At 40.3% G+C, this 24395-nt stretch overlaps 1 protein-coding gene across 1 annotated transcript in view; it reads right to left on the minus strand.

Moving 5' to 3' along the window:
* Positions 1-1923: 1923 nt before the first annotated feature.
* The window catches only part of MAPK12 (mitogen-activated protein kinase 12), a 40988-nt gene continuing 18516 nt past the window's right edge, over positions 1924-24395 (minus strand). Inside the window, exons 5-12 of the mRNA XM_076329470.1 lie at positions 15644-15673; positions 13895-13942; positions 8545-8659; positions 7793-7864; positions 5597-5676; positions 4731-4809; positions 2975-3148; positions 1924-2121 (exon numbers count right to left, since the gene is read on the minus strand). Coding sequence (XP_076185585.1) covers positions 2051-2121; positions 2975-3148; positions 4731-4809; positions 5597-5676; positions 7793-7864; positions 8545-8659; positions 13895-13942; positions 15644-15673 — 669 coding nt within the window. The 3' untranslated portion in view covers positions 1924-2050. The remainder of the gene's footprint in view (positions 2122-2974; positions 3149-4730; positions 4810-5596; positions 5677-7792; positions 7865-8544; positions 8660-13894; positions 13943-15643; positions 15674-24395) is intronic.

A 24395-nucleotide genomic window follows, 5' to 3' on the forward strand; every position in this document is an offset into this window, starting at 1 on the left:
GTAAAAACATTTTTTGTGGTCTAACGACAGTGGCCAGATTGCGTTCTAGCTGGGCTTTTGCCTTTCTCATTTCTTCTCTGCATGACCTAACGAGATCCCTGTACTCTTCTTGAGTCGCCTGCCCCTTCTTCCACAAGTGGTAAACTCTCCTTCTTTTCCTGAGTCCCAGCAACAGCTCCCCGTTCAGCCAGGCCGGTCGTCTTCCCTGCCCGTTCTTCTTACAGCGTACAGGGACAGCCTGCTCCTGCACCTTTAAGACTTCCTTCCTGAAGAATGTCCAGCCTTCCTGGACCCCTTTGCCCTTCAGGACCGTCTCCCAAGGGACTCTCTCAACCAACATCCTGAACAGGCCAAACTCTGCTTCTTTTGCATGCATTCCTGAAACTTTAGTTTTTAATGACTTGTCAAATACATCAGTAATTCAAGGTTTCTTTTACCATTTAGTCTCTCTAGGTGCCCATCTCAGCTAATCAATGCTTATCACTATTTTTAAACAAATGCTAATATTTACAGGTGTTTAACTTAAACATTCATCGAAAAAAACCAGAACAACGGTGCCTTGACTAAACTTCTGGTTTAAATTGGTTATTAAAGCAAAAAACCCTAAGTAATTTCTTAATTCTTTTTCAGTTATTACCTGCTAAGATCAAATGTCTTTCTTCACAACTGTTTCACTTAGTAGCAACACACAACAGCATATTGCACTGGGAATAATCCACATTCAAATAGTCAACTGTAAAGAGATTACCTTTAACAAGGACAAGCAATCTCACTGAGCAATTCTTCACCAAAGATTTGCAAATTTCTTTTTCCTACCTCTGAGAGATTATTACAAACTAAGCACCTAGGAAAACACAATAAATGAACCCAGACAGTAAGAGGAACTCATGAAGTGTCTAACCAATATCCCATCAGGAAGCTGACTCTCCCCGGTAAGGCACCTCCCAACAGAAGGTCTGAGGGTCGTCCCCCCCAACTAAGGAGTTCAAAAGGCTAAAAAAAGGAACAGTTGTTATACTGCACCTGGCAACACCTCTACAGACTGTGAACAAAACAGCTTGCTGCAGGTATTCCCCATGAACAGCTGCAGCGTAGCATTTTTATCCTCATTTTCTATAATGTGACCTGTGTGCAGCTTTATTTCTAAAATCAGCACCGCTGATTCTATAACCAGTACGTCCTTTGAGAAGATGTACTTTTTCAGTGATCATTTCAATACTAAGATGCTAGAGAGATTACAAAATTTTAGAAAGTCTTAAGAATTTCTCCCTGGAAATCCCTGATCCCTAGTCTATTACACAAAGAGACCGCACTGTATTCAGACGAAAATATTGTACCCCTTGACAGTGATTGTTTATCTAGTGACTGTTCATCTAGTGTGTTTGTCACATCTTGTCCTGCTATGCTGGATACTTGGAAAAAATCTAGGACATCGATACTTCTCTGCTTCTTGCCTCTTGCCCAGATCTGTCAGAAATGGCTGAAGCTCAGGTTCTCCTCCACTCACATAGAAGAGGGGACATCGGCATTCATTCGGGCTGTGTCTCCACTACCCGCTGCACTAGCTGAGGTAGCAGAAGCTGATTAGCCTCCCCAGGTATCTTACTGAGGTGAAATATTCCAGAGGAACTCACACGAATGCTTCTTGCATTCAAGACAGTTCAATGGCCTTGGAGAGCAGTCACGGCACATCTGTGACATGCTCTGTATCTCAGCTTGCTTAGGGTGGGAACTTGTACTCTTCTGATCTCTGATTTGAAGAATGAGTCCTACCTGCTCTTTCAAGGATGGCACCAGGTTATCACAGTCTGAATCCTTTCGTGCAGAAGGAAGAAGTTGTAGGCAAGAATAAGTTTCTGGACAGTTTTGAAATACTACTTCCAAAGGCACCAACTTCCACATGCAGAGTAAAAGATACTGCTCTTTCTTACAGTGCAGATGAAACAGATTACATCCAGTTTATTTATAAAAGTTTTATACACCTGAAATATCACAAACATTTACAACTTTCCTGCTTTCTTCTGAGTTCTGAAAAGACTAAGTCATACAATTACACTGCTGTCTCCTTTGACTCCGATGTCTGTGGTGGCTTGAAGTTTAGTATCTCTTTATATGTAATGCCTGGAAAACAACAGAATAAACACAGTGTTGCTGGTCTAATCAGAAAAGGAGCTGCACAGACACAAGCAAGGTGCAGCCCCCAGCATGGTTAGGCTCTGATCTAGGTCAGGAAGAGAGAGACCTCTTCAGGCAAAAAAGAGAGAAGGAGTACAAAAAGTAAGGGAATCAAGGATCGTTTTTTCACCATTTCAGATTTGAAGAAGTAGCCCAATACTGAAATGTTATAGGTGCTTTCAAAGGGATGTGAGCATTGGCTTTACAGTATAGGAGGCAATATCCTCAGAAAGAGCTACTGAGCACATCAGCTTTAAAAGTCAAGTCCTCACTTAAAAGCCAAAATACAAATCTCTGACGTTAGATGAAAGCTAGATTCAGACTTAAATCTCTGCTGAGATAGATATGTTTTCTCTCCCTGAGAGAACCTAACTTAAAATTAAGGCCAGCAACCGTTGCAGTCCTATAGAGCCAACAGTTGAGGAATCCGTTTGCCTGTCCTATCCACTGGAAGGAACATATTACAGAAATGGTTTCTTTCCTGTGTTGCAGAAGATGGGAGGACAGACACGTGAAGAAGGAGGAGGAGAAGGAGAAGAAGGAGGAGGAGGAGGAGGAGGAGGAGGAGGAGAAGGAGGAGAGCCTGTGTTAGGAGGCAGAGAAGAAACCTTTGGGGATCGTTCCAGGAGGACTCAATAAGAGGAACACTGGCTTATCAATAACGTTTTTTTATCTTAATGCTGTCTACTTACTCCGTTCCATCAAAAGCAGAGGAAGTAATCTGTAAAGGGGAATAGTCCTATTTCTGGATGGCCTTTCTATCTGGTTGTTTTTTAAAACATCACAAAACTAAACTCACACTTCCACTCATCTAGCGGAAGATCCATGTTATCAAATGTGTCGTCATATTTCTCAGCTTCAATTTCTTCCTCAGGATCGTGAATTGGTTCAAAGTAAGGATGCATCAAAGCCTCAGCTGCTGTGACTCGCTTCTCTGCATCCAGCACCAGCATCTTCTCCAAAAGGTTTACAGCTATTGAATGGAAAATAAACAGTGCATTCAAATCACACCACTGATTCCAGCTTGTACACAGTAACATTGCCCTGGAGATATTTCAAATAAATACACGGAGTTATAAAGCAGAATCATTGGGTGTTCATTCTATAGCCAGTGGGGCCCATCTGCATGACAAAATAGCGTTGTGAGCAAGCTAGGATGTGTACAAAGCCTGATGCAATGCAGAGATGCTCCCTTGCTTCTGTAAGCAATACAGCCACATCACCTCAGCTAATGACTTCTCTGCTCCAAGGACCACTGTGCTTGGGGCTTTCCCAGGTGTCTTTCATCACTGCCACCACTGTGTTGTGGTTCTAAGGTACATCATGACCTGACAGCAGCAGAATGAACAGGTGGGTGTAGAGCTAATGAGAATTGTTCTGTGTGTGATCAAATCCAAGCCCAAGTACACTTTGAAGTTCACTAAGACAAGTCAGTTGTCCATGCTCAGAATATCAGCACTGACTTTATCTGCTATGTGGTTTTGACCTCAGCCAAAACAATCCACGAAAATCTTGTATGTTCCTCTCCAGTGGATTTTGGATCAGGTCCACTGTTAGACTGTCAAAATGGGCTAGTGTAAACAGATATGATGAATGAAGTGTTTATTCTCTGTTTTTCTATCCTGAAAGAACATTCCTGGGTTGGGTGGAGCAGCTGAAAGGAAGAAGAGGCAACAGTGTGGGACAGGATGCTGCAACTCCTGCTTGCCACATTGTGGATTCTCTCCAACCTTCCCTTCCAGATCATAAGCAGTTGCGCTCTACATAAGGAGCAGCCAGATGGCCACAGAGGTGATAGGAAGAAACGTACTAAAAACTAAATGGAAATGTGTAGTTTGCTGTAGCTGAGAAGGTCAGTGAGCTAACCATGCAGTCAGGGTAAGAGCTGCTTATTAATCATGTGTATTTCTACTGTATCTGAACATATAATTTTAACTTCTTAAATTAAGAAGATTCAATCATCCTAATTGATATTCTAATAAAACTGGCTTTGTGAATGTTCAGGTCATTGGGGAATGGATAAGGTTTGGGCAGAGCCACCTCAGAGCTCTGGCCGCCTTCGGTCACGTCACAGTTATGCACACTTGGTATGCTCTTCTGGCTGTTTATATCTATCAAATCCAAGCCAGTGCTTCTCAGGAATGCACAGATGTTTCTCAGGATGTATTCATTCCATGACTAAAATGTCAGCTTTCTATTTGCTTGCATTTCTACTGTAGATCAGATTGAGCTTTCAGAATTATATTTCAAATACAATACACAGAAAAATTTATAACATATGTTTAATTTCCCAGGGACCTTGAGAAAGCCGCTCCAGTAAAACCATTAAGCAGATGCTGGATCGGAGCCTAAAACACAAAATACTTCTTTTTTGACTCTTCTAAGAAACATCTGATTCCTGGCAGGGTCTAAACTTGGCAAAGTTCAGCCACTACAATCAAAGTTATGAATTATGGAAAGCAAGAGATAGAAAAGCACGAGAACCATCACATAACCTGTCTGATACTGCTGCTGCCTCCAATGCGAACACAAGAACAAGACACAAACTGTCTTACCCAAAGGATTTGCATACTTCAAGATGGATGCAAAATCTTTTTTCTGGACTTTTGGGAGGCTTTTGATATAGTTTTTTGCCTTAAAAGAAACATGAATATTAAATTAGACTTTTGCTGCCTTTGTAATGTGACAACATTAACTATATGCTTAATAGGTAACTCACCAATGCTCTGATAGCACATTGTACAAATGGAGGGTTTTTTGGGTCATAAACCCCGATTATATTCACTTTCTTGTTGAAAGGAACTTTTTTTTTTTTAAATCAAGCCTTAAAACTGTGATTAAGAAATGATAATGTAAAGCTTTAATTTTTAGTTCTCCGTACTTAATATATTAATTAGAATAAATATGTATGCATCATTTGAAAGGATGTCATAGTGAGTTTACAGGAATCTCTAGAAGTGAACCTTATACAGTAATTCATTAGTATTTAAATGGTATAGTTAGTCTAATGATTAATTTTAGTTTTTTTACAGTAGGGGCTTAAGGATTCTAGAAGGACATCCACACAAGAGTAGGAAAGACAGTCAGCGACATCTGCATAACAACTGGGTTTTCTGAATAGGTTCATGTTTTCAGTACGTTTCCAATAAAGGTAGTAATGCATCAGCTCAACTGTTTATATGGTACACACTGGAAACTTTGAAGTATTTAAATACATAGATTTTTCAAGTGTCCTGATCATTTTCTGTGCCCCCTTAATCTCCAATAGCTATTCTGGGTGTGCAAAGCTCTTCAAGGCAGAGATGTACCATCAGGGGTCATTTCAGTAGTCAATACATATTATCTCAGCCAGCCTAAGAACTGAGCATGGCTTAAGTAAAATTAAGACATGTAAAATCAACTGACAAAGCAGAATACTCACATCTTGACTCTGGAGCTTTTGAACAAAATCTTGAGTTGGTGTACCTGTTATTTTCATTATTTCTGTGAGTTGGTCCAGATCTGAATACCAGAAATAAGGAACAAAGTCTTTCACCATAAAAATAAACACCTTGCAAAAATTGTGAGTTTCTTCGCTATTAGAAAGTAAAGCAAAAATCACAGTGCAACGAGTGAACAGAAGATTTATAAAAGATGAGATGAAAGTTCTCCATTTTTCTTGCAAAAGGCAAATACACTGAAAGTACCTGAAATAAAATATCCTATACCTTGGGAACACATAATTGAATCATCTCCAAACTCCTCTAATATCACCAGGCCTCCTCTATATTTTTGGTCAAAATCAGTCCAAAAGTATTGGAGTATCTGAACAATCAACACATATACTGCATGCATCGCCCTGGTCTATCCAATACTTCTGTGACGTAGAGGCAGGAAAAGTCACAGGGAACACCAGGTGGTACGATGAACAGAACAAAAATCAGGGGAAACCAGTCTGTGTTAGTTCTTCTCCACATTGAGAAACTTCAAGAGGACAAAAATTAATCCCTCTCCTCCTCATTTCCCACATGCTTAGCTCGATTCCAGATGCTGATATGTTGGAGACATTGGGGTAAGGCATCAGAACACTCCCTAGTCTTCTGTGTCCTAAACCAGCACAGATTAATCAGAAACAGTATTAGCTGTTTCAAAAAAGAAACACCATATTTACAGGAGGCTAATGCTGCAGAGAACAGCTTTATGACTTGTTTGCTGCTCTGGTAAGAGCAGCAGATGAGAAGCTAGAAGCTAGATCAGAGCTCAGGGCACACGAGGATTCCACCAACCTCTGCAGAAAAAGGCAATGGTGGGTAATGCTGATGAAATAGATAAATAAATAAAAACCCACACCAAGTTTGCAGGATAACCTATTCATAATACTAAAATAAAAATCCCTTAAATTAGCTGTTTTCTTATTCATCTACCCACAGCTGAACCCATGGCTGCATTTCCCTGACAATAGGTAATACCGATTCATACACTTGAAAGCCAGCAAGGACTATTATGCTGGGGTAATTTCCTTCGTAACACAGGACATAGAACTTCAGTCAATAGTTCTGAAATCTCCAAAACCCAATATGACTAAAATACTAGCTTTTCCATTCTTACATTTACAGTGCAACCTGAAAATTATGATTCATTCATTTCCTTATTTATGTAAAGGTTAGCATTAGTTGAGAAATGCTATGTTAGTCAAAGGCTGTTTTAGTATTTTCTTGTTAAGAACTAATGCGTACTTAAAATCCGTACAGCTGAAATAACTTGATGTATTCTACTTTTCCATAGTCCCCGTCATTTTTTTGGTGAATGCAATCTTCTTTTTTTATGTTTTTCCTCACAAAACAAGAATAATATGATCCATGCAATGAAGTCCTAATCTTACATGTAAGTACTTAAATACAAATATAACTAAAATTAAACAATTGTGATTCTGTAAACAAGTATTTGCAGATAAACAATTTATTGACTGGAACTCCACAAGGGCAAAAGCAGTGCAAAATGATTAGGCTGAGCTGTCAAATATACAAAGCTGGGAAACAGAAAAAGTTAGAAATTCTTGCTGTCTTCTCTTAACACTGTACTCTATTAACTATCACAACTACTACTGCCACTGAAGTATCACTTGAGGTTGAAGTTGCTTGATCTTAACTATTTTCTTAATTCCTCAGCAATGAAATGATAGGACTCGATGTTTTCTGTAAATCTAAAACATTTCACTAGATGTTACTTACATAACATTTTTTGGTTTTGGTCTCAAAAGCATGAAATGGACTACCATGTGCACATAAGTCCATAAACTACAGCAGAATCTTCTGTGCATGTTCTGGAGTTGTGGAATCTATTACTAAAAAAAATCAAAGTGTGTCTTTTCTATGATCACAGAACCTATTACCTGATGACTTGAGACGTGATTCAAAGACCACCTCTCTTTCTCTATTGAAAAAGTTCAGTAATACAAGTTTTAATTTGCACATGTGCAAAAGTGGTAGATATCAAATAACCAATTAATGAGAAAGATGCAAGCCATTTTACTATTCATTTCAATTTATGCTCATCAGTTTTTGAACAGACCTACTGTATCACATAAGAACCTCTCATCATTTTCTTACGTTAGTGTCATAAATTCACTGAAGGATACGATCATTTCCTTTGAACAGAGGCCTCCCTGTTATCATCTCAGCCATTATACAGCCCACAGACCAGATGTCAACTGAAAAAAAGACCAATAGTCACATTAAATTGCTGAATACTTGTCCATTTAAATATACATAAAGTTTAATTTATGTATAAATTTAAAGCATATTTTAAAGAAGTGTAAAATTTGCCTTTATAGCCTGTTACAAAATAAATGAGTGCCTTGCCAAGTATGATGAACAGCATAGGTAAAACTACCAGCCTTTCCAATTAGCAAACTGGAGATAATCTGATAACATACAGAATCAGTTTCTCAGTAACACGCAGATGCACATGGAAAGTAAATTTTCAATGCTTTCAAAAACTTCCACAGTTATCCTAGCATTACTTGAATTCCCTCCTTCTGCCATTTTCCCTCATCTGTTCGAGTTACAATCAGCACATCTTTGCAGGAAGATGACAGTCAGTGCAGAACACAAGAACATAGACCAGACTGTCACATCTGTATATATTTATATCACTTTTTTCCAACCACCTTGGCACTTTCTGTTACTCTCAGAAAATACACAAAAAAGCCCCCAAACTCACAACCACTAAGCGATTACCTGCAATTTACGTACAAGGAAGTTTTGCATAATTATATTGCCATTTCCACCTCCAATTTCTCATTCACTTCAGAAACAAAGACTTGCTTATACATTGCCTGATTCAGTGAATGCTTCAGCTCTGCTAAGACTTTTCTGAAGAGATGCTGACCTGTTTGTGTATAATGCATCCAGTTAAGTATGACCTCTGGGGCTCTGTACCACCTTGTAACCACGTAACCGGTCATCTCGCTGTCTGTATGCCTCGCCAATCCAAAATCCAGAATCTGTAGGGGAAGCACAAAGAACATCCTGATCGGACAGCTAGTTATCTATTTTATACAGACTTTACAAATGTGGAAAATAAAAAGAATCAGAGCATTCTGTAGAGATTGGCTTATTTTTGCATCTTTTTTCTCATTGAAGTGTCTTGTTCTCATTTCAAAAATCAAGACAGAAGTAGCAAGGAGCTTTACGATTTTTTTTTCCCGCGTTAGATACTCATATAGCAATACTAAACGCTGTAAAACCAGTAAAGAAAAGAATAAATTCTTCAATTACTAATTAAAAAGATATGGGTCCCATTCGATGCAAAAAATTCCCTGGCCATGGAATGACTATCATAGCTTGTCAGGGCTAAAAGAACAGCACCCATCTTAGATGGTATTCATTGCTCTCATATCCCAGGTGGCACAAGTATTCAGGAGTGTGTTCCAATAATATTCTTAAGTAAGGAGGAATCATTATCTTTGTTTTTTGAGTTTTCATAGAAGGGGAAGCTTCTTCCAGGTCACATCGATAATATACAACAAGAGTAGGGAATTATGATTATTTAGCCCCACTGAGTTTTCCCCAACCTACTGCGTCAACTACAGAACAACCCTCTGGAAGAAACACGAGGTCAATGCAATTTTTTTAAAGGATTGTGCACAATTCAGCTTATTTCTAAGACTGTCAAATATTTATCTCTAGGTATAGCAATGTGTACAACAGCATGATTAAAAATGAATGTTACGGCCTTTCGTCAACTTCTACAAAATTGGCTAACGTAAGGGCCCACCTGTATGGACCTTCAAAAGATGGTGCCAAAAGATGCAGCCAACAGCGAGAACACTCCTGGAACGACAGTCAGTTCATAGTTTATCAGGCAGTTCATGCTTCTAACAAGAAGTAGGGGTCTTGGGTAAGTAAGGTCTATTCAAGATAAATCATCATCATCCACAGATACTTGAATATGTAGTTTTGCATGAACAGCCACTAGTTTCCAGGTGTATCAGGCTTCACATATATTGACAGGGCAGACATTTTTACTAGGAGCACCTGTGCATTAATATACCAAGAGTGATGTTTTTGTAACGCTCTCTGTAATTAAACTTTTTAAAATATTTCAGGATAGTTTCCTCATTCCCTGGAACTAGCAGAAAGGAAAATTATATTTTCATTCATAGATCAAGGGTATAAAATGTTATGGCTTATCTTTATTGCCATGCTTGAAACATCATTTCCACATCTTCCCCAGAACTGCTGACTACGTACCAATTTAAGAACAGGAATAGGATGCCAAGGGAGAGATTTTTATTCTTACCAATAAAATACAATTGATTATGGCCGAAGTTACCCCTCAGAACTTTGGGTACTGAAGATTTACTGGATTCAAAACATTTGCAGTAACAAAATACACTTTTATATACAGCTTTCAAATCTATTCTACACATACAACACACATTATGTCTTCCCAGTAACACGTGAGTGGGGTAGAAGAAAAAAAGAAGTTTTACGTAATAGGTCAAAAGCCACATGTGGTACCATATATTCTGTCACAGCTTTTTAGGCCTTTTCCATACTAAGGCCTGTGATACTTGGAGTTGGAGACAGCTAAAATATAATTTGGGTTTGTATTTTCGTAAAAGCAGAAAATGACAGCGAGAATTTTTGTGCATTATGTATTAACTTCAGGATTTCTTTTCATTTACATATTCATTAGGCTCAGGAACAAGTGCCTGCTGTTAGTACTTAATATTAACATGGTATCACTTCAAGAACAATCTTCACATGAAACTATTATTCTCACACTCCAACTTTTCAGCTGGAACTTCCAAAGCAATTTTCAGAGCAAGTTTGAAAATCCTTTTTATAATGCAGGAATTATGAAAGAGAGAGCAAATTCCCCTCAGCTCCTCAAGGATAAGCTCCCCTTCTACTCAGCAAACTTAATTTTCCTAACTTGCTTCAAAAACCATAACAAAAATAACTTGTAACTTCAAGACTGCTGAAAGGGCAGTGATTTCCCCTCAGGCACCCTTCACTGTCACTTTTCTGATTCCTATGTAGCAGTTGAGAGCATCAGATGAGGGGGCCAGAAAGCTCATTGTGAAAAAGAAAACCGATTGCTTATTAATTAATTACCAATTCAAGGAACTGTTTCAACTTGCCTACAGCCTCATCGCCACCGGAGCTGATGGAGGGGAAGCTGCTGAGTGCGCAGACGTGGGAGGAAAGGGTTGGACTACCCCTGGCAGCATGGTCCTGTGCCCGCATAAACTGACTTTGAAGGCGCGGTCTCAGAGCAGGGTCACATCCTGCCCATTGCACCCCAACGCATGCATGTGGGGGAAGTCAGTTCAACTCCTTCAGTGTAAGAGAGATCCCAGTCAAATCCTCGCCTTGATTTTTTTATGCACACTTCTCAACATACTATAGTTTGCTTTCTGTTTATAGACCGGAGTTGCCTTTTAGCAACCAGTATTTCCTAATTGCAACTTTGCACTTTTGTTCTGCATATGATATCAGAGCTTATCATACAACCAGGGACAGCATAATTTCACTCTGAGAGTCAAGAAACAAAAACTAAAGCTTAATGCTACATTTTCTCCCTGTCATTTCACAAAATTGTGTTCCGATATAGAATTATTTGCCTTATTATTTGTTTATCTAAGAGCTTAAAAATGTCCAAGGTAACAGAAAATTAAGTTGTGTTAAATAAGAAGATACAGTGGAGATACAGTGACCGTATCATGGAATAATGTCTTAGACCTGGGCTGCATCTCAAAATGTAATTGCACAGCTGGGGGGGGGGGGGACGAGACGAGAAGAGAAACATGTACAACTGCTTTTTCTAGATTCTCTTTTCTTCCTCATCACCCTGGGACCCACTCACCGTTTGGCCACCTACAAGCCAGGAGGAGACAACGGCTTTTTGTGATAGATAGGGAAATTCTGAAATGACAGGACCCTGAACATTCAGATCAGTCTCCAAAGAGCAAAAAATTGTATTACAACAGCTATGTGCAACTATATAATTTGTATATTATATGCTAAAAAACCATTTTTGTAGTGTTGCATCAACTTTTATTTTATTTAAGGGAGTGCTTCACAACCTTTGATCTTCTTCTGTATCTCCTGGCTTGCAGAGTTAGACTTTCTGTATTTATTCAAAGCTGAAATTCCCACATAACTGAACTACTCCCATAAAGTCTTATGTCTCTTTTAGGGAAGAAACCTTAGCCATAAGATCTAAATGTACTTACGTATCAGGACACAAAAGCCCCCATTCAGATTTACTGTTGTTTTGTGAGGATGTATAGGCCAGTCATGATTCAAGCACAGGATAGAAGACGTAGCTTGATTTTGTAATTAACTGAAAAAACCTGACTAGCCTTTCAGATTGCTAGAGCTAAGAGAAAATAGGTGACAAAAACAATTCTAAAAATTAGTAATGAGCTATTAAAATACAAGAACAGAATTAACTGGGGACTGGAAGCAGTGTGGGGCTACTATCTCTACACTCAAGAGAATAAGCTATATTCCTAAAATAAGCAGTGTTGAGTATTACATAATTCTACTTCACAATAAATGATTGGCTTCTTTATAACAAAGTCATTCTACACAGCCAAATAGATGCATTTTTGCTAGGTCAGGGTACATTGCGTAATTATTTCTGAAGTACAAATATTATCCACTCTAACAGACTTTGGAAGATTTCCAATACATGTAAGAAACTGCTATCAGAACTGGTCAGATTCAGTATTTCAGTCCAATGATTTAGAAGGAGGCTTGAGGTGACAAACATTGTGCAGGAGAAGATGGACTCAGTACTGAGAACACTTCCCAGGAAGTGGCAACTTCAGGGCAGATACTTTCCACAATGGGTGCTACAGCCCCAATCTCCAAGAGTGCATGCCAGCTAAGCCCAGTTTCCGTACTGGAAAGAGGTGTGGATGTGCACTGTCCCCCTACCCATCTTTCGAGGGAAGCCCCGATGGGTAGGACGAAGGGAGTCACGGTACACGCCAATACTTGCCCCACTCCAGAGAAGCAGCAACCAGGTAATACAAGAAATGCCATAAAGTGCAAATGTCTTGCAGTGTAGCAACAGAAACAGCTAATAGCTGAACTACAGGAGGCTGAATTAGGAATTGTCTCCCTTTAATGATTTTTTTCCCTCACTACTTCAGTTAAGAGCAAAAATCAAGCAGAACTGATATATTCCTGCTATGAAAAACACTGCAGTCTACATGCAATTGATACTACTGCTAGTTGTAGCAGTGCAGAAGGAATCACTTTCAAAGAAATAAGATGTTCTTGTTCGTGGTGAGCAGTACGTGATTCCTCTCATGCTTCTCTGAAGTGATTAGCTGCAACATATCATAAAAACAATCTGACTGTAACCATGACATGATTTTTTCTTGAAAAGTATTTTTAGTTGAGTGACTGCATAAAATATACCAGTATTCATTGCAACATACACATCACACAGGAGAAGGCTGACTGTTACCACCACGCACACGCGCTTGGCATGGGCACACAGCTGTGGCGTGGACTGCTCTGTCAATGCCAAACCTGCAGAAGCAGTTTCAGTTCTTATGCTGCCCTTCACCCAGCTGGAGGGACCAAAGTCACCAACCGCTCCAACGATGCCAGGAATATAGTAACCCGTGGCACTGACTTCCTCACCAGAAATCCTCCCCTACATCCTGGAGTCAACCCCCATTTCTCCCCTGTTAGCACTGGGTACCAGGTTCCCGGAGTGTCCTATCTGGACTGGATGTTTTCAGCTGAGACATCCTGGGCAATGTTTCTAGCTTGAGGTGCAGCCACTTCTTGTGCTTGGCTCTAGAATGATCTCAGAAATTGATCATCGGCTCTGCCATTCGTATGAAATGCATATTTATGTCAGTCAAGGACATACAAATAGAAGGTGAATAGATTCTTACTATTCAGGACTTTATTTCTTAAATAAATATTTAATTATTCTTGTGGCGACTGAAGTCAGACAAATGGGAAAATACTTATAAGGAGCAGTGTCTTGTAATTTTTTTCAGGATTGTTACCATTGCCCATCTGATTCTCTTCCCTTCCATTTTCCAGCGTTCCCCTGTTTCTCCATGACTCCTCAAAGCCCGTGGGCTGAAAGCCTGGCCCATCCCTGAAACCAGCCAGCACATCTACAGCTGTTGCACCCGTTGTCTTCTGTGGTGTATTTCTAATACATCTAACTGTTTTTTCAAATAAATATATCCTACCTTCAATTCACAGTCTTCATTTACTGCCAAGTTTCCAGGCTTTAGATCCTGTAATCAGATTTGAAATGGATGTTATTTATTTATTTTACAGCAAGCACAATAAAGCGCTCTTTCTCTCTCTTTCTCTTTCATTTAGGTTTAATGGTTTTCATACAACTACTTAGAACAGCAACAGCTAGAACGGTGTCATAGGTCTAAATTAGAAAATTAAATCTAACAAATAACAGAAACAAAGACACAAACTTGAATATGTTTGGCTTTTTTCCAGTATGTTTTCCCTGCAGACAAATCAACTTTTTTTTCCTGCTAGAAGTCAGAAAAATACTTGCCAGTGAAAGAACTGGCAAGTTCTGTGTGTGTGGGTTTGGATATAAATTTGTTGCATTTAATACTAACACCACAAAGTTAAGGATTCACATATATATTTCTGGACTGTACACATTGCACATCAAAGTATACTTTAAAAAGGTTCCATACCCTGATAGACCTAGGAGTACTGAAGGAATCAAACAAGTTTTTACATAAAAGCCTATGCTCTCTTCTGTGGGAAAATCAATTTCCTAACAAAGTCAATTGAATGGAGACTGCAACATGTAAAAAATTCCCTTAAGCCTCTTTAGTTCCTGTAGAGACTTCTAACAATCTTCAGAATTTGTACTTCTAAGTTTAGCAGCAAAGGGAAGAGTACTGGCAACGACTAAGATGATTTTGCAACGTCAGTGACTCTTAGACATTCACAGTTATAAAGAGAAAGAAAAAAATCAGATATAAGTTTTCCTTCAGCTTTTGTAAACCTTTGTTTGTCACTTTAGCACAAGACGTTTAGAGGAATCTTCTCTCTGAACTTTTTAACAGGCATCCAGCTGTTTTATATGAAAATGTTAAGATCAGAGGGGCCTTGGAGAAAAGCAAATCGGTGCAAAGAACCTTAACAAAACCAAGAAGCTCAAGAGCCATCAAGAGGGAGCTTAGAAAATCTAAGCAACTGTAAATTTAGACCATGGTCACAGCAGTTGTAGAAATAAAAATATCAATTTATTACATTATTTTGGCAGTTTGCGTGGTTTCCATGTCCAGCTTAAAGCTACTATACAATGTGCGCTTTCTGTGGTACTCCTGATATTTTATTACAAACGGCCAGTTTCTCCTGTTCTGATGCAGTTTTGGGGGAAGTTATGCTGCTTGATACCACGAGAGTGTCATTCAGAACTCCTTCACGGTGCAAAAGTGATTTTAAGTAGACGTTAAACACAGCAGAGATTGAAAAAGAATCAGATGCTTAATTTCTCTCAGAAAAAAAATCGAGGTTTTCAAGGCTCTAAAATTTTGGACTATTTTTTCAGTTTCTATGTTTTCATTCCCCCCCCAAATTTGAACATTAACATGACATTTAAACAACATTTAAACATTGTTTTTAAAAGTTTAATCTTAATTTAAAAAAAAGCCAGAAAGAACTCTTATCCATCTCAGTTTAGACACTATTTGCTCGTGGGGACTTACAACTCAACTTCACAAAGTAATTTAAGAAATCCAAATCCAAGCTGTATTCAGTGCAACTTGGGTGCCCAACTTACACTGATGTAGCCGTACCACCTTTTGTTCCTACTGAACAAGAAACCAAAGGCATCATCAAACACTATTTATAGAGACACTATAAACAGAAGTTCAGGCATATTTATGAGCGTGCTTATACACAAACACCGCTTACATTATCAGAATATAAACATCTTTTATATTGTTTCCACTTACCCTGTGAATTATGCCTGATGAGTGAATATACTGTAAAAAGAGAAAGTATTTTTTAGTTAATGAGGTCCTGACTTTAAGAAGTTGCCCAGGGCAGGGGAGAAAGTACTTTTTCATGGTGCTAAAGTAATCTGAAATTAGAAAATGTTTATTTATTGCACAGAAGATCCTTTTAACTATGTTTTTAACGTTCAGATAATTACACTAGCATTTTGCCCTTCCCTTCCCCCAGTAACGAGAAACCAGTAAATCAGTTTGAGTACTGCAACAGATCATACCATTTTTTCTAATTCTTCCCATACATAAAATCCTGTTTCCAGTTAATTTTTGGCATTGCTATATATCTATATTTATGTATCAAAATAAATCCTGCTATTTTATATATCAGAAATGCTCTCTTGCAATAGATGTCTCCCGTGTGCCATCATAGTTTAGATTCGTATGCTGCAGCAGTATTGAGTTTTTAGAAATCACTTGAGACCAGGATGGAGGCCAGTCAAGCTCTTAGCTGAGAAGTCTTGCTACATGCTTCAATACTTCCTCAATGAAACATCGAGAAGTCATGTTACAAGACACTCTCCTTTACCCAAACATTTTCATCACCCTTCCAGTGACCTATTTAAGGGCTCTCAGAAGTGAAACCAACAAACTGGACGCCTAGGACTAGTTCTTTTGGGAAGACACCTGACCAAATACAGATGTCTGTCACCAAACGCTCCCCGCTGAAGTATGCAGTCCCTCTCACCAGCTGAATGATGCCCTAGAAGAGACTATTTTCATCACAATAAAGAGAGCCTCTAGTCACTAGTTCAGACACAGGTATCTCTTTTGCAAGGATTGAAATGCAGAAAGTTGTCTTGAACTGAGGACATGCTTTCCAAGAGCGGGCTGGGATGTGCTACTGTTGTTCATTTCAGGTGTGGGGAACTGATCCGAAAACCCCACAGACCATACTACTGATGGCAGCTCATACTACTGACACTAAGCAACACAAGAACAAGAAAGGCTTTTTAAAACGTCCCCAGAAAAGATGGATGAGATGCGAATCCCACCAGCTTCACCTGGAGAGTTTTCATTTTATTCCACCCTGAAGAATGGGACGATAACTGGGAAAAGTTACTGGAAACCAGCTGTCAGAGCCAGGAAAGACCAACCAGGGACAGTCAGGGTGGTCTCACGGAGATGCACCGAAGCACTGAACTTTGCAGGGTAACTGCCAACCAGCCATAGCCCCAGCAACCATTGTCTTCTTCCCCAGCAGCCATGAAGATGAGCAATTAACCTTATGAATGCAACAGTCCCTCTGCAAAGGGATCCTCATAGTCCACCTGATGAAGGGACCAGAGAAAAGAAAGCAAAGCTACAGGTCAAAGCTAACTTCTTCAGACAGATCCAATGTGCGTTTCAGACTTAGGTTTCTGAACTTAAACAAAACCCATACAACCTAAGCAGCACAAGACCTGGATTTAAAGCACCAAGTTTTTAAAACAGTGACTGAACAAAAATAAAATCTCTGACATTTTCCTCTTTTACACCTGACACAGTGCTCCAGATGTGGTCATGCAGGTTCTGAAAAGAGGAAAAAAAACCCGTGGCTACAACTTCACCAATCCAGCCCAGATGATGATAGGGCTTTGCTGCCACACAGGCGCACCGCTGACTGCTGTACCCAAGTCCACGCAGGACTTGGCATTTGCGGTAGACCAATTCCTCCTGCATATTACTTGTAGATGAGGTAAGGTTTAACATCACCCATAGGAATTGCCAAAGCGCTTCACAGGATTTCCTGGGGCAGACACAAGGGGCTGAGGGCGCAAGGCTGTTCCCCAGAACGTAGGCTGTAAAACCGCTATAGCAAATGAAGAACTACGAAACGTTGTTTCTGTCATGGATGTGCATGAAGTGGATCAGGATGGGAGGAACCAGATGCAAAAAGAGGAAGTTTGTCATTTGTACGCAGAGACCAGAGAGAATATATACTTTTTTTTTTTTAAAAAAGAAATGTATTTGTAAGTAGTTAAGACTCCCAACAAATGAGGAAAAAGCTGACGACTTCTGCCAATAGCCATCTTGATCAAGGATAGCACAATAACTACTTGCATTCTAGCTCATTTCAATGTCTTCTTACTGAAGCCTCTTGATTTTCCAGAGCAGATGCTTAAAATATTCTACAGGCTATTTTTGCTGGTATGACTGTAGACAGTAAAGAAGTAACTGGCAGACCCAGGAATTTCTGCACCTAAGAATGTGGCATGTAGAAACAGGAATTAAAAGGATTGCACCCTTCGGAGTTTTAGTTAAAGTAAATCTCACCTCTTTGGGGGGGAAGAGCATGGTTTCACTGACGTTATCACCCCACCAAAGGTTTTATGAGTGTTCAAAGCACCAAAATAATGTTAACGCTTTGGGGAGAACTCCTATATTTTCTAAACACTCTTCTTAATACAACACTACTGAGATTACATGAAATAGCACTTATTCCTGGTGCTAATGTACACATCAGCCTTTCTGTAAGCTGAAATACTGGTGCTGTGCTGCAATGTTTCTTTAACAATAGCAGTATTTTTTTAACTGCATTTTATTATCTCCTGGCAGGTAGCAGCACTGGAACTACGCCAGTCTTCATTCAGAAAATTTTCTATTTCAGTTCAATAACCTTCTGAAATGGGATCCTATTCTTACTGATTCTCCTCATTAAATTATCCATTTATTGACAGTTTTTTCACTCTTAACATGGCAAAAACATCCAGACCAGAGTAGACATATCCTTCACAATGTTATTACCACTTCACCTGAACAATATGTGATTCAAGAACCCAGTTAACGTGAGCAAAGTGCCTTGGAGCACAGGAGCTCTGTGCATTATCCTAAAGACAATTTTTGGTAGCATGCATAAATCCTTGAATGCGAGCTTCAGATTGTGCTAGGAAGCTATCCAACAGTTGTCTAAATTATAAGAATTCTTGTCTGTATATGCAATCTCTACACAAAATAAAAAGCTAATCAAAAAGGAATCAGAAAAGACTCAGGAGAAAGTATTCTAGACAGCACGCAAAATGAAAATGAGGAGTGACTTGGCAGGGAAGGAAAAACTGAAGAGGAAATGGGTGAGAGGGGGAAGGGAAAGCAGAAAAGCAGAAAGAACAACATAAACGTGAACAAAAGACAGTAAATAGATATGACAAAAGGAGAGAAATAGAGCAGGTAAATATTACCATGAGTATGGCAAAAGAAGCTTGAACAGGTATTTTTATGGCCCAAGAGCTATCCGTCCATTCTCAAATACTGTACAAATAAAGAAACGGGACTGCCGCCCACCTCCCCAGACCTCTACGAACAGGAACCCAACTGGCACTCCTGCAGAAGAGGGACCCAAGACTGAAAGCGCTGGAAGCTCCAGCCCCTTTCCACCTACATAAAGACATTTATGTTCAGCTTGCCTTCTGTACTCTTTGACAATACACAGCTTTTCTGTCAAACAAAAAAAGATGAAAGCCCTTCCAAGTTGCAAGCGCATACTTAAATAAAATTTAATGCCAGGCTAAGGCCCGACTAGGAAACAGACAAAGGAGAGGCACATCATTGATTTTAAGCGGTGTCAAATCGCATTGTTTTTTCCTACCACAGATGAAGTTAAATTCTGATAAATTACAAGGCTCACCAAAGAAAGGAAATTAATATTTCATTCTCTATAGAAAGAAGACAGTAAAATGGCAAGAACAGAAACTAACTGGCAAACAAGGACTGTATAGACTTACAGAGCAAAGACCTGAGGCTTGATACAAATCTTCCTGAACTCAGTATGAACTTTCTATTGACCTCAATTTTTATATATTTTTTAAATCAAGCCTGTTGAGCATTTTGGTATACAACCAATCCAGAACCAGTCGACAGGTAGAATGTAGAAACGAAGCCTGCAAGGAACTGACTTGGAGGCTTAGCAAAAATCTCTTATCCCTTAACAATACATCACTCATGCAGTTTTTTCTACATGCATTTAACTGTCACATGTAAACAGATTGTTACAGTAGAAGTATGCAATGGGACAAAAATTATGAACAGCCTTCTTGCCTTTGACCAGACATAAATACAGATACCATAAAGTGCTTATGTACTTTACACAAAGGACAAATGCATATTGCAGGTAACATCTTTAACACCAAATAACCACCCAAAAGAGAGTCCATCAAATTTAAAAGGTGCAAAAAATTAATATGCATTATAAAAATGAGAGGCTAAGCTTGGGAAGTTGAAAGAGTTTTACAACAAAGATCTGCAGAGTGGTATATTCCTCCTTCCCAGGTGTTGAAAGTATTTTTCCCTTATAATGCCTCAACTGAGTGCTAGCTAAGTGTATGCTTTGTTCCCCCCACCCTGCCAAAAAAGCAATCTAAGTAAACGCAGATGGGCTGTCTTTAATCCAGATACAACAGACCTTAAAAAGTACAAAATTTTAATGCAAAACTTGGGAGACCCTTTCTTAAACAGCTAACTTATTGGTATCTGTAAAAGAAGAAACAAATTACTGACCCATTTTCTTTTTTCTCTGCATGCTAGCAATACTGCTTTCAGCTTAACCCACTTCCTAGCACAGACAGTGCTGCAGGAATGTCCCTCAAGCACTGCACCACTCCTATTTCTTAAGGATATTTCCAACTAGGTGTATTATTGCGGCTGGATGAATTGGTTCAAGAAGAATCCAAAATTTAATGGAACGGATACAGTAAAGACTGTTTTCAAATGTTTGCCGTGCAATAGGAAATGACAAAACATCAGACTCTAGTAGCTGAATAAGGTCTTATTTCCTGCTTGTAATTTTGAGGTAAGTACAGTTGTGCTCTTCAAAAATGTGGAGGAAGAGACAAAATATTCAAGTGAACCACTTCTTATAGAAGATCTAACACAGTTACAGAGACAAGAGATACCAATTTACTAAGCCCATCTCAGCATCCCTGCTGGTTGCCTTGTAACGAATGAGAACTGCCCTCGTTTTTATAAAATCCTGGAAATAGCAGCTTACATCAAGAACTTCCTGCTTTTTTCCTCTGTGGTGGGTTGACCTTGGCTGGCCACCAGATGCCCACCGAGCAGCTCTCTCATTCCATCTCCTTAGCAGGACACGGGGGCAGAAAATACAATGGAAAAGCTCATGGGTCGAGACAAGGACAGGGAAATCACTCACCAATTACCATCACGGGCAAAACAGACTCAACTTGGGGAAGATTAATTTAATTTATTGCCAATTAATAACAGAATAGGATAGTTAGAAACAAAAACCAAAACTAAAACCACCTTTCCCCCACCCCTCCCTTCCTCCCAGGCTCAACTTCAATCCTGATTCTTCTACCTCCTCCCCCCGAGTAGCGCAGAGGGACAGGGAATGGAGACTGTGGTCAGTTCATTATGCTTTGTCTCTGCTGTTCTTTCCTCCTCACGCTCTTCCCCTGCTCCAACGTGGGATCCCTCCCACGGGAGACAGTCCTTCATGAGCTGCTCCAGCATGGGTCCCTTCCATGGGATGCCATCCTTCAGGAGCAGACTGCTCCAGTGTGGGTCCCCGTGGGCCACAGGTCTTGCCACAAAACCTGCCAGAAGCCTGCTCCAGTGCGGGCTCTCCATGGGCTACAGCTTCCTTCAGGGCACATCCATGTGGTCCAGCATGCGGTCCTCCATGGGCTGCAGAGTGGATATCTGTTCTGACATAGTCCTCTATGGGTTGCGGGGGACAACTTGTGCCACCATGGTCTTCTCCATGGGCTGCAGGGGAATCTCTGCTCCGGTGCCTGGAGCACCTCCTTCTCCTCCTTCCTCACTGACCTTGGTGTCTGCAGGGTTGTTTCACATTTTCTCACTCCTCTTACAGCTGCTGCACAGCATTTTTTACCACTCCTTAAATCTGTTACCACAGAGGTGCCACAAACATTGCTGATGGGCTCAGGTTTAGCCAGCGGTGGGTCCATCATGGAGCCAGATGGAACTGGCTGTGTCTGATGTGGGTGGCAGCTCCTGGTGTCTTCTCACGGAAGCCACCCCTGCAGCCCCCCACTACCAAACCTTGCCACACAAACACAACACATCCTCTTTAATTCCTGCTCTGTTTTCTTCAGATGTATGTCAACCATGCACAGTTGCCCCACTTGCCTTCCACATTTACTGATCCAACAGACTTCAGTGTCAACCTTTGGGGCCCACAAATTCCACTCTGTTGGCCTCTGTGAGAGACCATAATCTAGGCCACTAGGACAAAAATATGTTTCTAAGCCATTTCACTGGAATTAAATTCATTATTCATCCTTTCTGCTACACTCAACTCAAGCTAATTTTTTACAGTTCATATATTGCTTGCCTGTAAAATTAGCCCAAATGATGTTTTTCATCTCTGGTGAATAGCACGCCTCTGCTGGAAACCTGTTTCCCAGGCAGTTACCTGCAACTAAAAAGACTGCTCCACTTACATGGTCCTCGAGAAAACACTTATTAGGACATGGCTTTGTAATTAGGGAACTAACTACAAAACTGAAATCATAATTCCACATTCAAAGCCCAGATCGGAGGTGAATTCCCTCTAGTTTAAATAAAGCCAATTTCCCCAAACCTGGCTTTAGTTTCTGCATTTGTAAAATGGGAATTACAGCATTTAAATGCACAACTGTAGAATAAAAAGGATAATTACTTAGCATATGTAAAAGGCTGCGTGAGTGAAAATCTACTAAATGAAGAACACAAAATCCAAGGTAGGGTCAAAGAGAAATTAATAATGCAGGACTCAACAACAAAGTATATTTACTAAGTTTTGTGATGGGAGTAAAATGATTTACTTGCTCCTCTGTATCTGTTAAGTACTGAAAGACAAAGGAATCTTGGGTACACTGTTCCTGATGTTCCTGTCCAGGAACAGCATGCTGTCCTGTGATATTATTTATTTTTAATAGTGTTTGGCAGTGCAAATATAGATCTGGGAGAATCAGCACCCTGATGGATGTGCCAGATGTCCCTGTATCAAAACCAGTTCTGTATTTCCACTGCACAAACACATCCCTGTGCATCGCACCTTCCAGCACACCGACTCCACTTATCTCTGTATGAGCACAGAGGAAAGTCTCCCCATACGTTGTACGTTGCAGACACAGGACCGTAAAACCAAAATTGCACAGTGCAAGCAGCAGCCAAGGAATGACATTCAATTCCAGACAGTGCTGTTCCATGGCCTCGTTACAATACGCATCTCCAGAGCAGCAAAGGGAATTGAATGGCCATCACTGCAGGAGAGCCTGGCTGAAGCCTGCAGAGCTAGGTCAAGGTTTTTCTTCTCTTGGAATTGTGTCACCAAAAGAAAAAAATAATAAGGAAGTAATAGCCTTTTTATGATCAACAGTTGTGTACATCCAAAAAGCAAACACTGTAATTTAAGAACTGCAGTACCAATCTAGACTGAGAAGCATTTTCATATCACATTAATATAGGTTATAGATGGACAGGGAGCTTAAGGAGTATCTTCTTTTTGTGTTATAAGATATGAACTTTAATAATTACAGTCCATTTTTTAAAAGCCAAATAGAGGAAAAAAACAGTAGCAATAACAAACAGTATTTAGGAGAAAGATGAGGAAGAAAAACATACAAAATATATGACCGCTAATACATTTAGAATCATCTTTGTGAGAGTCAGTAAAATTCAAAGGTATGTTGTTTTGCTATAGCTGTTGGCTCTGCAGTCCACAGACGTATAAGATCCAAGAGATGAGAGAGATATGAATAGAATCATTTAGGTTGGAAAAGACCTCTAAGATCATCGAGTCCAACCATGAACCTAACACTGCAAGTCCACCACTAAAGCACGTCCCTAAGCACCATATCTACACATCTTTTAAATACCTCCAGGGTTGGTGACTCAACCACTTCCCTGGGCAGCCCGTTCCAATGTTTAACCACTCCTTCAGTAAAGAAATTTTTCCTCATGTCCAGTCTAAACCTCCCCTGGCGCAACTTGAGGCCATTTCCTCTCATCCTATCGCTTGTTACTTGGGAGAAGAGACCGACCCCCACCTCGCTACAACCTCCTGTCAGGTAGTTGTAGAGAGCGATGAGGTCTCCCCTCAGCCTCCTTTTCTCCAGGCTAAACAACCCCAGTTCCCTCAGCCGCTCCTCATAAGACTTGTTCTCCAGACCCCTCACCAGCCTCGTTGCCCTTCTCTGGACACGCTCCAGCACCTCAACGTCCTTCTTGTAGTGAGGGGCCCAAAACTGAACACAGGATTCGAGCCTGTGCGGCCTCACCAGTGCTGAGTACAGGGGCACAATCACATCCCTACTCCTGCTGGCCACACTAGTTCTGATACAGGCCAGGATGCCATTGGCCTTCTTGGCCACCTGGGCACACTGCCAGCTCATGTTCAGCCAGCTGTCGATCAACACGCCCAGGTCCTTTTCTGCTGGGCAGCTTTCCAGCCACTCTTCCCCAAGCCTGTAGTGCTGCATGGGGTGGTTGTGGCCGAAGTGCAGGACCCGGCACTTGGCCTTGTTGAATCTCATACAGTTGGCCTCGGCCCATCGATCCAGCCTGTCCAGGTCCCTCTGAAGAGCCTTTCTACGCTCAAGCAGATCAACACTCCCGCCCAACTTGATGTTGTCTGCAAATATAAACATTATTTCTGATAAAGAGTGGATGATTAACAGTCAGGCTTAACTGGGCTTACAGTCAGGGTTGTTCTCTGCAAAAAAAAAATGCGAATCATGAAGAAGCCCAACAACTGACT

Source organism: Aptenodytes patagonicus, chromosome 1 (genome assembly GCF_965638725.1).
Source record: "Aptenodytes patagonicus chromosome 1, bAptPat1.pri.cur, whole genome shotgun sequence".
Taxonomy (NCBI): domain Eukaryota; kingdom Metazoa; phylum Chordata; class Aves; order Sphenisciformes; family Spheniscidae; genus Aptenodytes; species Aptenodytes patagonicus.